This window comes from Dermacentor variabilis, chromosome 1 (genome assembly GCF_050947875.1).
Source record: "Dermacentor variabilis isolate Ectoservices chromosome 1, ASM5094787v1, whole genome shotgun sequence".
Lineage (NCBI taxonomy): Eukaryota > Metazoa > Arthropoda > Arachnida > Ixodida > Ixodidae > Dermacentor > Dermacentor variabilis.
Genome location: NC_134568.1, coordinates 154,165,031 through 154,181,699, shown reverse-complemented (window position 1 = coordinate 154,181,699; position 16,669 = coordinate 154,165,031). Strand labels below are relative to the sequence as shown.

At 45.1% G+C, this 16,669-nt stretch overlaps 1 protein-coding gene across 1 annotated transcript in view; it reads right to left on the bottom strand.

Annotated features, from left to right (window-relative positions):
- LOC142587966 (uncharacterized) overlaps positions 1-16,669 on the bottom strand; it is a 136,703-nt gene that overhangs the window by 50,299 nt on the left and 69,735 nt on the right. The window contains exons 6-7 of the mRNA XM_075699402.1: positions 9,707-9,865; positions 765-839 (exon numbers count right to left, since the gene is read on the bottom strand). Coding sequence (XP_075555517.1) covers positions 765-839; positions 9,707-9,865 — 234 coding nt within the window. The remainder of the gene's footprint in view (positions 1-764; positions 840-9,706; positions 9,866-16,669) is intronic.

The window sequence follows — 16,669 nt, the reverse complement described above, 5'->3', positions numbered from 1 at the left end:
CGTGCCAGGAGACGAGGCAGATAAGCGCACATTACTGCCCCCCCCCTCCTTAGCACATGCTTGACCACATTACTGCGCGTTCACTCCCTCACCATCCCTTTTTTGCAGAAAGAATCGTCAGCTCTCGTATTTCTTCGAGTTGTTTCCCAGTGCAATAAATGGCGCAGCAATATTTCCTGCTTACTGCGTCCTGGTGCGCACACAGTTTTGTTGCTCAAACTTTTCAAGCAGAAGGACGCTTGAAATAACTTTTGCCTCGGCCGACATTGTTTTTTGCTAGACTTACTAGCCATACAGGCTCCAAATACACAATTGAAATGGCCGAAAACTTCGTTAAATTGAAACTGTCAGAAACTTAATTTGTTTAATTGTGAAATTAAATACATGGTTTTCAATGCAACAATGATCAGGAAATGAAAATAGATTGTTACATCATGAATTTCGTTAAATCAAGGTTCGTTACATTAAGGTTTTACTGTATTATTCAAACTTGCAGGCAAGGTGCGATTAGAATTGCTCCAAGATGCATGCGACACATTTTAAATATTACTTTCATAGCATTCTTGCTTTTGATACACTTAGTGTACATAGTGCACAAGAGAGTTTGCAGGGCATTATGTGAAATATGAAAAGAAGAATCTGACATCACTCCTATGCGCTAAGGGGACAAGTGAAGAGCATAAGCTCTTGTGCTGAGCAGGACTGATAAATACATTTGTGGTAGGTCATCTACTTGAATCCTATTTTACACTATGTAGACTTGCCTTGGTATTGTCAATCTTCTGCAAAACTTTGCAACGGTACCATTGCCCATCTTCAGAGAACTTAGCAGCATAGATCTAAAGGAGGAAACAAAACAAGTTACATCTGATAAGAGAAAGCCACTAAAGCACTCACAAACACTTAACGACTAACACGAAATAAATAAATAAATAAACGAGTATTTTTACATAAAAGTTATGTCGCAACTAAAATATATGGACACTGCAAATATGTCATCATTAAAACTCGCTGAAATTGATGCCTAATCTAGGGTGCGTGTCGCACCAAAACGACCACCACACTGCACAATGAAAAATCGCCGAGACGACATGCTGGGACTGACGTCATATTCGCTGACCACCAGGTGCACAGGGACAACCTTTAGGGTTGTGCACTCAGAATCCAAAAAAGCAGTTTTTCTTTTCATGCTTTACTTTTCTGCAGAATTCAGGGAGCATGAAATTTTGCCTACAGGAGATGCACCACTCTGATATTGAAAAAAAAATTGTTTACTTGTGAATGGCGTAGAGGTCACTGTAGCTTACAGAATAGTTTACAAAATAGTTTACAGGTCAATGGGTGTTCGATGACCTAGCTTCACTCTCAGGCTTAAAGGGCCCCTCACCAGGTCTGGCCATTTTGAGCTGATAAGCACAGAGCATGCAATACACAAATGATCGTGTTTTCAAAGCATTACATCGCTCGACCAGAAGAGAAAGAATGTAGCAAGCACCTACTTGCTAATGCACAAAATCTGTCATCTGCTCTTTGCAAATCAGCTTGACGGGCATTACCACCAAGTATCACATCCTCCCTCACAATGGTAATTTGTAAAATGAAAATGCAAAGAACTTAAAAATGTGCAAAATGCTCAACACAATTTTGAGGAAATGATACTTCACGTTGACTGAAACTGGCAGTCACTCCTCATTTTATTTTTTAATTTTTTTTAAAGTACCCTCAGGGCCACATGGCATTAAAGAGGGGAGTTGTTACGAAGTAGTAAAGGAAACAAACAAATAAAAAAGTGCGGTGAGTTTCGGTAACATAATGATTCTCCTGATTATACAATGTTAGCTAATGTTTAGCAAATAAGTTTGTTACCGGTGGTGGCTTTGATACTTAAGGGAAGGTGATTCCATTCCCAAGATGTACGGGGTATGAAAGATTGAAAGAAAGACTGTGTAACATGAATGAATTCTTACCTTACTGCGATGATCGATGCAGATTGAAATGTACTGAGCTCGCAGTATGAAGTTGTCATGAAGTGTGGTACGATAGAAAATTTTATGAAATAGCAAAAGACGGATGACTTTGCAGCGGTTAGCTAGTAGAATGAATGCTAGGTTAGTTTTCATTGAGGTTATACTAGTCGTACGGTTAAAATTAGAATGAAACTAGTAGAGTTATTTTGTACTAGTTGAAGTGAAGTAAGATTAATGCAACTGGGATCCCATATTGCAGACACACATTTAAGTTTCGAGCGTATTAATGTCTTCTAGAGCTGTAGTTTAAAAGTAGATGGTGCTTTGGAAAAGCTGTGCTGGCTGTACCCAAGCATGTAATTAGCAACACTAATGGCGTACTCTATATTAATGGTCCAATTTATTTGTAATGTGTACACCAAAATATTTATATGACCTACTGAAATCTAAGGGAACGTTGTTAAGGTAGTAAGTGCTAGGATTATAATTAGATCTGGATACATGCATTATTTTACATTTGTTAACTACAAAAGGCTCATGTACAGTTTGCATGAGTTAAATAACTAGGCTAGCCCTACACTGCAAGAGATAGCTAGAAAAAGCAAGCTCACATAACTCGCCCACTTCACACGTCTCAAACATGACAAATCACTAAAACCAACCAACAGACGACAAATCTGAGCACACTGTGTTCCCAAAAAGCTTTTTAATATACAGTAAAACGTTATAAGAAAGTTGAAGGGGGGGAGGTTGTAATTATTTTGTTATAACTATTAGTTTGTTATAGCCACTATCCGTTTCTATCCATAATTAGAAAGCAAGAGAGGATGTACTCACCACCAAATCTCACAGCAGCCCGCCACGCAAAAAAGAAAACGGCCGTCGCATGGGAAAAAAACAAGCGACAAAAAGACAGCAAGGAATTGCTACTTTATTCACACCAAATGGCTCATCACTGATCGATCAACAGCACACCAGCTGACGGCTCACTTTGCAGAAAAAAAGCCCTTGGTATATTTTTGCAGTGTCTTCTTCAGGTGAATGATGGCTTTTTCAGCTGCAGTCGCTACTTCAAGTCCGTCCTCAGCGTTATCGTGAGTGCCGAAGAACTCATGCAGCAGGTCTGCCACATCCAGCGCTTGTGCGGGTCTCAGTACATCGGGTTCGCCAATATTAGCCTCCAGGCTGTCGTCGACACATTTGCCACTGTCATTAGCCACCCCCATCAGCGCGCGCACAATTTCCGCCTCCATTAGCTCTTCCGTCGTCACCACGTCAGCATCGGCACTGACGTACGTGCAGAAGGTGTCGCAGTCGGCCACAACACCGGCGTCAAGGAGAGCGTCCCACGACGCTAGGGCTTGGTCGCCTGCGGCACCCTCATTTGCGGCAGCACCGAGATCTTCGCTGTAACTACCGCTGCTGGCGCCAAATGAGGCATTCCATAAGCAATTGGCGATCGTGCTTGCCGGTACAGCCATCTAATCAGCCTGCAGCATCTTGATCGCCACGTACAAGTCATAGTGGACTTATGCTTCATGCTCATACTGAGCAGAATCCGGTCGATCACATGCTTGGGGTAGCCTGACTTAAAGTTCATGATAACTCCTTGGTCGAGAGCTTGCACAACTGAAGTGCAGTTTGGTGGCAAGAAGCACAGTTCGATGTTTCTGAGCACAGCTGCAGTGTGGTGGGCCGTGCAGTTGTCCAGCACGAGGCATATCTTGCGGTTCAGCTTGCCCAGCCGCTTGTCCCACTCCCACAGCCATTGTGCTAAAATTTCTCTAGTCATCCAAGCCTTACGGTTGGACAGATAACTCACTTGGAGCTTTCGTTTGCGTTTGAAGCATCGTGGTGATGCACGTTTTCCTACCATGAGGGCTGGCACCTCTAATGACCCATCCATGTTGGCAAAAAGCAACACGGTTACGAGGGCCTTGCTCTGTTTACCACCCTGGCAGCATTCACTTTTGAAGGCCAAGGTTTTTTGCGGCAAAATCTGGTAGAACAGGGCTGTCTCATCCGCATTGAACAAATCCTTGGCACTGTATTTTTCAAGCAGCTGTCCAACGTTTGTCTGCACCCACGCCATTGAAGTTTCGCGGTCGACAGACTGCGCTTCCCTGCTGACAGCCCTGCCAATGATATTGTGGAGCTCCTTGAAACGCTGCAGCCAGCTGACATTTGCCACAAAATCGTCATGCCCCATGATGCATGCAAAGTCGCTCGCTTTGCTCTGCAACAGTGCCCCATTCACGCGAGTGCCATTTGTCTTGCTCTTGCGTCCAAAAACCACTTGAAGACAGCCTTTTCTACAGCTTCGAAAGCGGGGGCTCGCAGCTTCTTTCTATTGCCTTTTAGGCCACGTGCAACGGCACCATCAACAGCTTCTTTGCTGGTCAAAATCGTTGACAGCGTGCTCAACGCTATGCCGAAAGCATCGGCAACTTTTTTTTTTCTTCACGCCAGACTCGACGGCTTTCAGCATAGTCACCTTCTGCTCGATTGATATCGTTTTGCGCTTCCGTTTGCCGTCGTCCATCCCCTTTCTGGTGACAGGAACTCGCACGAACGAACCAATAGAAACACTTGTATCGTCGCTGCGCACAAAGGCAACGACAAGCAACAACAAAACCGCAGTCAGCGCCGCCCGACGCACACAGCAGAAGAGCGAGCAGCTCCACCAGTTGCACGGGAAAGCGGAGGCTGGGAGACATGAACGTCGCGCGCTATAAGACATTGACCTGACGGCTACCAAAATGATCAGTAAATGCTTGTTGTGTAAAAAAAAAAAAAAAAATTCTGACGATTACATTACTTCCTAATGCGAAATTTGAGTGCAGCTCTTCAGCTGTTTCGGCTTTTCTATACACTGAGGCAAATAATTCGAGCAAGACATGTATGTACAGTTACAATTTTTTATTCTTCACTTCTTCAAGAAACACTCCACTCCCAGTTCTTGATTGTCATGAAGGTAGCAATGTGGTCGGAGAAATCGATGAATATATGCTAGACTTGCTGCACCAATGCCTGGATCGGCGTAGTACACCTCTGGACTCTGGCGGCAGCGGTCGTTTAGCAGCAGAGGCAGACAAAGGACTTCCACCAGTTGCCAAGCTCATGGCTCAGAAAGAACTGGCTGAGAATAAACTACTCATTTAGGCAGACGGATTATATTATAATATAAACCATCTGTGAGCCTCAGACAATCCGTCTGGTGCGGAACATTTCGCACCAGCCGCCGCAAACAGAGCGTAGCTTCGCGCAGCTGCCTCGCTTATCGGGAGGTAGTGGGAGGCAGCGCTTAGGCGCATAGGAACGCTGCGCGGCGAAGAGATGCCAGCGACTGACTGACACCGCTGATGCTGCTAGCGAGGCAACTGAAGGCGGCTTTGCGTTTCGGTTTGGGAAGCGCACACCGTGATCTGCTGATACTGAGCTGGTACTTTGGCAACCAGAGAACACCGAGCACTACCGCGCGGTTGCAGCCACGGAGGAGCGGAGGGAAGGAAAGGGTATCCGCAGTGGCGAATGGCAGCTATGCGTTTCTGCTTGGGCAGCAGCACCTCATCGAGATCAGTCGCCACCGAGCCGGCACTCTGATTGCCACCGGACATGGGTGGCATTGGAGGCGGAGCGAAGAGAGCAAGGCTTGGGCCGTGCGCGAGAGATGGTGCCAGAGCGCGCGCAGCTAGAGGCTAGCCCCGGCTATGGAGCTGGTTATGGCGAGGCACGACGGCGTTGCGAAACGCAGGAACGGGCGCCAAAGAGCTGTGCTCTAAAGAAAGGTTCGTTATACCCATTGCGAGGAAATTTTAGCTTCGTTAAAACGAGGTTTTCAATGCATGGGCATTTATAGGAATTTCAAGGGGAATCACGATTGCTTCGTTATATCCATTAGTTTGTTATAGCTAATCAACAGCAGACGAGCAACGGAAGCCTCAGCGTGGGAACTTGCATTCGTCACGGTCCTGAAAAATAGGTTTGCTTGTTGAAACGTTGCCTCTTGGCTGAGGCTTCCCTTACTCACCTCTGTTACTCAATTGAAGTGTACATCACCTTGCAACCACTTTGCTTTGTTTGAATACGTAAACCAATATGCTTTTTCAACATGAAACCGTCAATTGCATTTTCAAGGACTCGTGAGCCTTAATTGGGCTTACTTGTATGCTTATTTAGCGTCCTTGTTTATTCAAACAATATTTCCAGAAGTCCTTGTAAATACTGTTGTCTCCATAATATTCCTTGCTTTTCTACGAATACTCCACTTGCGTCAAAGACTTTACTGCTGCACCAATATGCAATGTAAAATTTATTGCATAACAGTTTTTTTCCCCGACAATTTGTGCCTCTCGCCAATGTGCTATGAAAATAATGGGACATTGCAGCTCGAGCTTATCTTGCTAACAGCACATCTTTCCCGAGCACTTTATACATTTATTTTAATCTAGCTGAAATTGTCGAGCACAGACAATATAATTATAGTACAAAACATGTCGAACAGCACTGTATGCAATACAAGTATGAGGGTAGCCCAGCATAAATATCGATGTCTGAACCTTCGTTCTCCCTGCTATAGCGGCATGCCGAACACTATGGGAAAACTTCACTTGATTTCAGCTCTCAATTCCATTAAATAGATGACTATCTATGTGTGTGTGTTGTAAACTCAAGTGACTGACAGCATTAATTCCACTTGACCTGTACGAAATTTTTGGGCATGTACAGCTCCATTCACCATTAACAATAAACAATGTAAGCTTACTTGCCCAGCCCATACTACCCTGCACAGCTTCATTTGTAGTCTTCCAGTGAGCACCCAATGCAAGGCTTCCCACTGACTTTTCGTTGCCATGGAGTCCTCATTGTAGCCCTGATTTCAAGCAAACAACCGCATTTCCAAATGTAACTCCTGGAACCGTTACACCTTTTCACATAACACGGAGCACCTTCATACCTATCGTATCCCCATAGAGCTCTGTGTTTGATTATGGCCGCATTTCTCTTCCCCTTTGCTTTTATTGTTTTTTCCTGTATTTCCATATATCTATTGCCTTCATTTATCCATATACCAAGGTACTTATATTCTTTTACGATAGGTATTTCCTGGCCATGTATTGACACTGTCTGTTCACTGTTTCATTGAATACCATAACACCTGATATTTTAACGTTAACTTTCAGACCTACATTCTTGTCTTCATGTCCACAGATATTAGCGAGATGTTGCATATCACTTTGCTTGTTAGCTAGCAACACAATGAGGTCTGCATAAAACAAACCTGGAAGCTGCTGCTCTACTATTGTACTCGCCTCTTTTTATGACAGATGAAACCCGGCATTACTTGCCTCTAGCACCCTTTTCATCCTTACCATGTACATCATAAACAACAGTGAGGATACAGGGCACCCCTGCCTCAGTCCCTTGTTGATATCAACTTTCTCCTTGGTCCTCACCCCGTCTTATTCAATGCAAACAGTATTTCCTAGCTAAATCTCTAAAAAGCTGTATACAATCATCGCGTAAGCCTTCCCCTTCCAGAATATCCCATAAAATGTTGCGGTCTATGTCGTCATATGCTTCTGTAAAGTCTAAAAAGGCCATATATAACGGTCTCCTTTCTATTCTGGATATTTCAATACACTGAGCAAGGATAAATAAGTTCTTATCCTGATGTCTACCAATTCTGAAGCCATTCTGAAGTTCTCCCAAATTACCATTATTCTCTGCCCATGCTTGCAGCCTTAACTTAATTGCCTGCATTGCTAACCTGTATATTACCAATGTAATGGTCAACAATCTATATGAGTGAATTCTATCTTCCTCCCCTTACCTTTATAAATTAAATTCTTTCTATTTTGTCGCCAACTGTCTGATATTTGTCAATCTTTTAAACTTTTTTTCTACTGCTTTCAACAGAGCTTCCTTACTTTTTGGACCTAGTTCGTTAGGCAGCATTACGGGAACCTCGTCTAGTGCTGTGGCTATGCACTTAGGAATTTTTTCTTCAGCTTTTTTCCAGTTGAAATTTGTTAGCACAGCTCATTTTCCATCTGGTTTTCTTTAATGCTCTTCTTTTCCTCAAATAGAGCCTTGTTATTGCCTTGGAAAGATTCGGCTGGTATTTTTTGGATGTAATTTAATGCCACGTCCCCTTCCAGTTTGTTTCCATCTTCGTCTAGGATATGTTGTATTGTAGCAGACTTCCTGCCTAATAATTTTATGTTGTTCCAAAATATTTTAGGTGTGGCCTTCTTACAGGCAACCTAAGTGCAGTTTTAGTTGGCAAAAAAGAGTGTTCTTTGACAAGTTGGGGCCGGATTGCAAACGCCGCTGACCGGAGCATCCGTCGAGCTAGGCCTACCAGCCCTATCGCTGGCTGTCAAGCGAAGCCGTCAGTGGACAAGTGCTGTCATGTAATTTGTTGTTACTCACTAAGGCATAATTTTACTGACAGTGTTTGCGTAAAGCGAAACAGAGCGGTGCAAAGTTATTTATATTTTATTGCTCGAAGAGAACATGAAGTCTTCTGAGCACACAAGCTGGGCTGCTAGATGTACGCGAAGCTTACGCATCACTTGCTCCATTGGATGCACGTCTTGTGTGCCCTGAATCGTATGTTGCATGTCGGAGCATGTAGCACCGCACGTCAAATCAGATGCCAAATCATACTCTGTGTCTCCTGCTTAACACATCCTGCACAGGTGTTAAAAAGTTTTACATGTGAAGGAGATGGCTCCCTAGTATGAATAAGTGCTTCATTAAAATCTTGCATATACTTGTTCTCTCAGCAATAGGTTGCCGAATGCAGATATAGAATTGTAAGCGCAACAGGAGACATATCTATGACGCCAAGTGGCTGCTGCACCACAAACCTTACAAAAAAAAAAAAAAAAAAAATCCTGGGCAGCTTACACAAAGTATAATATTCATGGTTAAGTTCCACCACAGTTGAAGTTTGCAAAAGTGGCATAAGTTATCGCTCTGAAAGTTGTCCGTTGGCAAAGGCAAAAATGTTGCCCCGTTGTCTATACAAAAGTTATGCGAAATGAACTGGGCGAACATTTTTAAATGTGGGTGAATTTATTTAGAGGTAAAATACTTCATGCAATTCACCCTTTTAGTGTCTTTGCAGCTGCAATTACGAGGACGGATCAGAAAGTCTTTGCCCCTATATTTTTTATCCAAATTAAAGCTGTAAATGCAGAGTCAGCATGTCCATTCTCAGCGGTGGACCTATCTTGGACAGGCCCGACCTTATCTGCCAGAAGCTCCGTGGTACGGCGCTGCTGTTAGTTGTTAAAGATGGCAGTTGTGCTTCACATGTCCACGGCGTAAGAGCAACGAAGTGTGATTCATTTTCTATGGAGCAAGGGACAAACAGCCATCGAAATCAACAGGGAAATGCAGCCCACGTATGGGGAAAGGTGTCTCACTTGGTGAAGTGTGAGGTGGTGGTGTTGTGAGATGGCAAAAGGCTGTGAAGGCTCACGACAATGAGCATCAGTAGGACAAATTCTACCACAGGGGCATCTCAAATTTAGTGCTGCGATGGGCAACTGTCTGAACCGGTGTGGGGCCTATGTGGAAAAATAGTGCAAGGTACGTAGAACAGTATGTACATGTGTTATTATTTGTATGTACTTTATTTTGGCGAACAAAAAATAGGGGCCCCCCATAAACTTTTTAATTCACCCTCGTACATTTCTTGTTGCTGCAACACGGGATAATACGCTTACCTTCTCAAGTTCTGGATTTGTCTCCGACATAGCTGTGGGGCAAATCTCAGCAAGCTGGGTTCCAAGTTCAGTGGCTTTGTCAGAATCTGAAGGTCGCTGCCCAAAGAAGGATGTTGTGTCTTTCACTTCACAAATTAGTAGCTCCACTTGTGCACATTCCTGTGAAAATAGATAAAGATACCATTAAGCACTGGTTATAGATATATTCGTTATTCCCATACCTTATATATGTAGGTGCCCGATTTACAACTACAAACCTGCCATGAGCATTTTGCAATGATTAGGCCATGTGACACCTCGTATATTTTCACAAGAGTGCCTAATAAACAAATTCTGGGGTTCTATGTGCCAAAACCATGATTATGAGCATGCCGTAGTGGATGACTCCGTACTGATTTCGACCACATGAGGTTCTTTAATAAGCACGCAAGGCACACTACATGAGCATTCTTGCATTCCACCCTTATAAGACTGGCTGCCATGGTGAAGGACTCAAGACCAAACCCACAGCCTCATGCTAAGAAACACACCATAGCCACTGAGCTACCCCAGCAGCTAGCTAATTGTCTGCACTTGCTTTAATGAATTCCGCAAACTTTGCTCTGGCACCACCACACCCTCCACAGGGAGGAACAGTCACCGAAAAATTTGTGCTCTCAAATAAGCTCCACAGCAGTTAGTGGCAGAGTTGCCACTTTACCCAGTGCACTCTGTCCACAACAGATCGCCCACTAACTCCTGTGCAGCTTCTCTGAGGGCGCTTCTTTGTGATGCAGGTGGATAGCTAGTCAAGTGATATGCTTCATTTTTCACAGACTTTCTTTATCAGCCCAAAAAGACAAACAGGTAAAAAAATTGTTGACTACAAATTCTACAAATTGACAGCATGCCATTCAGACCAGTAATTAAAAATTAGCTAACTGCAGTTATTTGAATGGCATGAACCAAAATACAGTAAAACCTCGTTAAACCGTACCCACCTAAACAGTAGTTTCGTTTTTAAAAGCACTAAAGTCAAATCCCCGACTCAGCGGCCATTCAACATAATGTGTTTTGTATCCGCATAAACCGTTTCAGCTTATTGGTTACGTATCGGTTAGCACGTAGTGTTTCCCCTTTTTGTCGTGCAAATACAGCGGTGCGTTGTCTCCATCGGGTCGCGCGGCAGAGCAACAAGCGGATGGATCAGAACAGCGGCCTCCAAGCATCATGTGCGTTTGCGCGTGAAGCCACATCGACATTCAACATGAACATGATTTCGGCGCTGTGCCAGGGAGCATTGTGGCATCGTGCAAACACTCATGTCATGCCGAAGCTCGGATAAAAAAATGTGTCGGGTGCTCAGCGTAGACGAAAAATTAGACATTGTTCGTGCTATCAAACGTGACACGAAGAAATCGGCATTGGCATGCGACAGGGATCTACTGTTGACTACGGTGTGTGGCATTTGGAATGCGAAGAAGTTGCTCAACAGCGCTGCTACGACCGCATAGAGATGTCGGCTACGAAGTTCGACTTTTCGCCATCGTTGCCTCTGTTGTTGCCGATGTGTCGACTAGCGATAGTGATGAGGACGACATGGAAAGCGACAGCACGGGTGATTCAGGCCATACAGTGGCAGAAGCTGCACATTACGTCAGCCTCATGAATGCAATTGTCGCGACGAGAACAGCACCCCGCAATGAAAAAGGCGCCCCACGACACATACACCACTACCGTGCCCGTGCATGGAGAATATGCAATGCCAACGAGGAATCTGCCAGGCGAGTGTTTGCCAAGAAGAGGGGGCTGGCTGAAAAGCTGGCTCGCAGCTTCAGTAAGTTTGAGGCCGCAGTCGTCGCTGTTAGGCCGCCGTTGCGTCCCTGTTTTGAAAACACTGCTCGTGCCTTCATTGCCAGAACGCTGTCATGTGGTTTTCGAGCAAACATGCAATGCGAATAAGCTGTTGCTCGGGCAACTTTTTTGTATTTGCCGACGCCGTCACTGCAGCGAACTGCATTGAAACTAGTTACCGCCAGTCAAGTTCAAAACAAATCTGGCTGATCTTTGCATTTGCTGTTCATGTGCGCAGCACACCTCGTGTTACGGTTTTTCCTAGGGACATACAAATATTCGAAGCTTTCGAATAACAAATCGAATAGTGTCCTATTCGATTTGGTCTTTGAATAGAATAGACACTATTCATAAATGCAAACATTTTTCAAATACTTTTCGAATATTTCTAAACATCAACTCTTCAATATTTCTAAACGTCAATTTGTGCCTGTCTTACCCTCTGCACCAGGAAAGAGTGTGCGGCAAACTTTCCCTCTTCTCTGACTTGTGCAAGACGGCCACAATTGACAATAATTGACGTTGAAGACTCCGCTTGAATGTGTTGCCGTCACGTGCTGCAGAACGATTTGGAGATGTTTTAGCTTATTCTCCATGAAATTTAAGGGATGTCAGTCCATACGAGGTCATTGAATAACCAGCCTTTCAGTGCAGCAGTAACTATAGCATGCAGAAGTTTCCCTTCGCTGAAAAACGTGGGATGTCCATCTTCAGTCGCGTTGTGTGCATGCATGAGGAACTATTTTAGCTGCATCTGTTTTCACTCGACGAGGAGCAGCAGCGACTGTGAATTGCCAGTGTGAATTGAAAAATCTCACCATCTGATGCCTAAAGTGCAACAGCAAAGAAAAAGCAGTCGATGCGGCACATTTCATTTAGAAGGGCACTGCCACAGAACACATTTGAAGAAAGCGCCTTCCTCGAGGACTATTGCCTACTGATCCGGATGGCCTGCGGGCGTGGCCCCCGTTTTAATTCTCTCCTCTCCTATATTATGGATTTCAGCCTGGGCTCCCTGATATAGGAGATAAGAAAACGACCTAAACCCGGAAGCCCCCCCAAATTTCATCTTTCAAATAAACACATTTTCACCACCATCTGATATATTGGTTAACTCTTTCCATACCGCACTCATTAGGCCTCATTAGGCCACTAATGATGGTTTGAAACACCACTTTCGAGACCTCCCGATGATATGTGGTGTTTAATGGCACAAGGGCCAGGTATGGCTAAAGAGCACCATGACAAATGGTGATTTTAACGATGTATTGTGAATAGCGTGGACAGTGAATTCATCATGGTAGATGTGACATGGCTATAAAATGGCGTAAAAACTGTCGCTGTAAATGGCATAAAATACATAGGTACTAAAACAATGACACTGATTATAGTCGGATACAACTTTAGAAAAAAGGGAGCGTTTACTCCTCCGAGGCGGAGGCACACGAGCATCCACCAATGGGTGCGCACTCTGGACTAACATCATGAGCCGGACAGTCGGTGACCCCGCCGACGGAGAAGATGGCCGCCTGCGCTTCGAACTGGGCGAGGTCGCGTCAGCTGTGTGCTTCAGCCCCTAGTCAGAGTGAATTTCAGAAATGTTTGTGATGGTCTATCATGCCGGAAATATTACTGCGAGCTTACGATGCGGCATTTGTGCCGCGTGCGTTTATTCTGAGCCGCGATCCGGCAAAGGAACATTGCAGTGAGCATCGCTGGCGCTGCGCTACGCTTTGCCTGAAAACAGGATCTCGCGGCGACAGCTACAAACACACATCCTGCGTGTTTGTTCCATGTTGTTTTATTTCGCTCCCGAATGAAGTTACAACGAGAAAAATTTTCCAAAGACTGGTGCATACTGTTAGCGGCAGGTGTGTTCGTGTACTGTGTCGCTGCGTTTTTCGTCAGACGGGGTCGTTTTTCGTCGGACCGAGCATCTCGGCGACAAACTTGGTCGTGGCCTCCGCACTGTATTCAAGCTCCCTGTTACGCCAATACGTGTAGCAGTGGAGAATCATGTTGCGTGAATCGCTATTCAAGGTATGGCTACTCTTGTTCTTGTCGAGGCTCCTTGGTGGTGTGGACATCGAGGCGACACAAGGCTCTTTCGGCAATAAAGTGCGAAGTCGCTGGGATCCAGGGCGGAAAACTCGCACACATTGCCTTACGCGAACTGGCGAGATTGCAGGCTTGCAATAATAATAATAATAATAATAATAATAATAATAATAATAATAATAATAATAATAATAATAATAATAATAATAATGATGATGATGAAAAGAAAAAAGAATTGAAAACACAAAACCAAAAAATATAAATTTTATGCTATTTAAAACCAAGAGTATTTATTTAAAACGATGAATGAAGCATTTTTGTACCTTCCTGCCTCGACCGTATTCTCACCCCAGGTTTGCAATGGTGGCGATAAACGCATTGTTTTATATAAGTACTTTTCCAATAGCAACTGATTCATTTTAAGCTTGGAAGACGAGTAGTAGATATGCCGTGTACATGTGAACAAGCGTAAAAGCCTCGCAGAGCTGCTCTTTCTGCTTTTGTCACATGCAATGAAGCTAAAGAGCAGACAGGCAGCGTTGTAGAAGGCACGGGATTATTTTTCTGTCGCTATCCGGCATGTGCTGTAGAACATGGGAGCTCTACTAAACCAGTCATCAAAATATAAAAGTAATTATTTATACTGAGAATTACGCTTTTCAGGAGCCCGATTTTTCGAGCGGGACTATTTTAATCGCGAAGGCAATCGGCTGTCGCGCTTTGGTCATCTAGGCGGGGCCTCCCCTTTTTTCTAAAGTTGTATCCGACTATGGTTAGGGACGTGGGTGACGGCAATTGTGTTTTGGTAAAAACGTACAACAGCAAAACAACAGTGACACTAGAGCTTAGAGGGCCCTCGAATACAAGGGCTGTTAATCACGTGTTAAAATTACCTGGCCAAACTATTTTCAGGGTGTCAGTTTTGGCTAAGAAATCTAAGACTATTTGCAGATTAAAAAGCAGTTCATCGCTAAGAAAAAATGCAGGGCGAAGAGGTATATTGCCACATGGTGTGGCACAGCAAGGGGACAGAAGAGGAAGAGAACGAGGTTCGTCTCGGCATCGCGCGTCAACGGTTAGGTTTCGTGAAGTACAAACGCCTGAATCCCCATTCAGCGTGTATACTTCAGCAGGGTATACGCGACAATTTGGTGGAGCTTGCTGGGTACACCCAACTTATGCAGGAGACCCCACTGGGCAGCAAGAACCTCGCACAATTGGAGTTGACTGCAGTTCACCACACAAGACGGCGAATACGAGGCCTCGCCATAGAATTTGCAAACCTCCAGGAAAAAGTGATGACTACGACCACTGCAACTTCTACGGAAAGGATGACACCGACTTACCTAATGCTGCTGAACCCCCAAGTGCCGACGGCTTTTCATGGCGACATATTTGAAGACGTGGAAGACTGGCTGGCGGAGTTCGAGCACGTGGCTGCGTTTAACAAGTGGGACAATAACGCCAAACTCAGGAACGTCTACTTCAGCCTCCAGGATGCTGCGCGCACGTGGTTTGTGAACCGCGAAAGTGCCCTGTCATCCTGGCCTGAATTCCAGCACAAGCTACTGGAGACTTATTCCAGCCCCGATCGCCGGGAAAATGCGGAGCGAGCCCTTCAGTCACGCGTCCAAAAGCCCAACGAGAGCGTCACGATGTACGTGGAGGACATGACGCGTCTCTTTCAGCGTGCCGATCCGAGCATCTCGGAAGAGAAGAAGGTGCGTCATCTGATGAGAGGCGTAAAGGAATAGCTCTTTGGCGGTCTTGTTTGGAATACGCCCAAGACTGTCGCAGAGTTCCTCACCAAAGCTACCGCAATGGAGAAGATGCTGCAGCAACGGTCGAACATGTACAACCGACAAGTAAACTCCACCTGCTCTACGGATACGCCGGTAGGCTTCGGGTGCGACGTCGCCTTGCTTTGCGAGCTGATTTGCTCAGTGGTTCGCGACGAGCTGCAGAAGCACCACGCTACGTTGCCACCGCCAGTAAGCTCCCTCGCCAGCATCGTAAGCAACGAAGTACAGCAGGCACTGCAGGCATCTCTTTCCAGCAGTGAAGCGCCACCTCTGCCAAGTCAGTCCCGGCGGAAGACTTACGCAGAAACATTACTGAGCCCCGCCCAAACTTTCGTACCTACTTATGTTGCGTCGCCAGTCGCGTTGCAATCGATGCAAGCCGCTCCGACAACTCCACTACCGTACTTCAACGAGCGCTGAACGCCCGCGAGGAAATCAGAGGTTTGGCGAGCACCCGACCGACGACCACTGTGCTACCACTGCGGCGAAGCTGATGATGATGATGTGTTGTGTTTTGTGGCGCAAGGGCCAGGTTTGGCCAAAGAGCGCCATGACACGTGGTAATTTTGACGATGTACTATGGAAGATGTGACTTGGCTGTAAAGTGGCCTAAAAATATTCGCTGTAGAGTGCGTAAAATCTATGGGCTATAAAATTATGGCGATGGTTAATGACGAGTACTATGAACATTAAAATCCGTCGTAGAAGGATGATGCAAAATATAAAATATATAAGATGGTAAAATTACTTGGAGCACTGCTGCCTCGCCAGAGCCCTTCAACCACAAGGGCCTAGAGGCATGTGCTATTCAAAAATTATCATCACAGCGCCATCCTCTGAAGAGAGGAGACGCTATGAACGTATGGGGCTAACAACATGCAACACAACATCTTTCAGATAACTTAGGACTGCGTTGGTGTCAAATAGTGGTTCTGGGCCGAGTAACATTACTGGATGAAGGGGGATCTGCTGCCGGTATGCAATGGGAAAATGTTTCTTTCTTTCAGATTCAGCTTTCCGACACTCCAGAAGGACGTGGAGGACAGTGAGCCTCTCCCCGCATCTACCGCAGGTGGGAGGCTCATTTCCGGTGAGTAAAAAGTTATGTGTACCAAATGTGTGTCCTATTCTTAGACGACAGAATAGGACCTCTGTCCGGCGTGATTTTGTTACGGAAGGCCAGAATCCTAACTGTGGCTTTATCACGTGGAGCTTATTATTTGTTTCCGCGTCCCATAGGCGTTGCCACTGGTTCCGTAGTTTCCTCCGT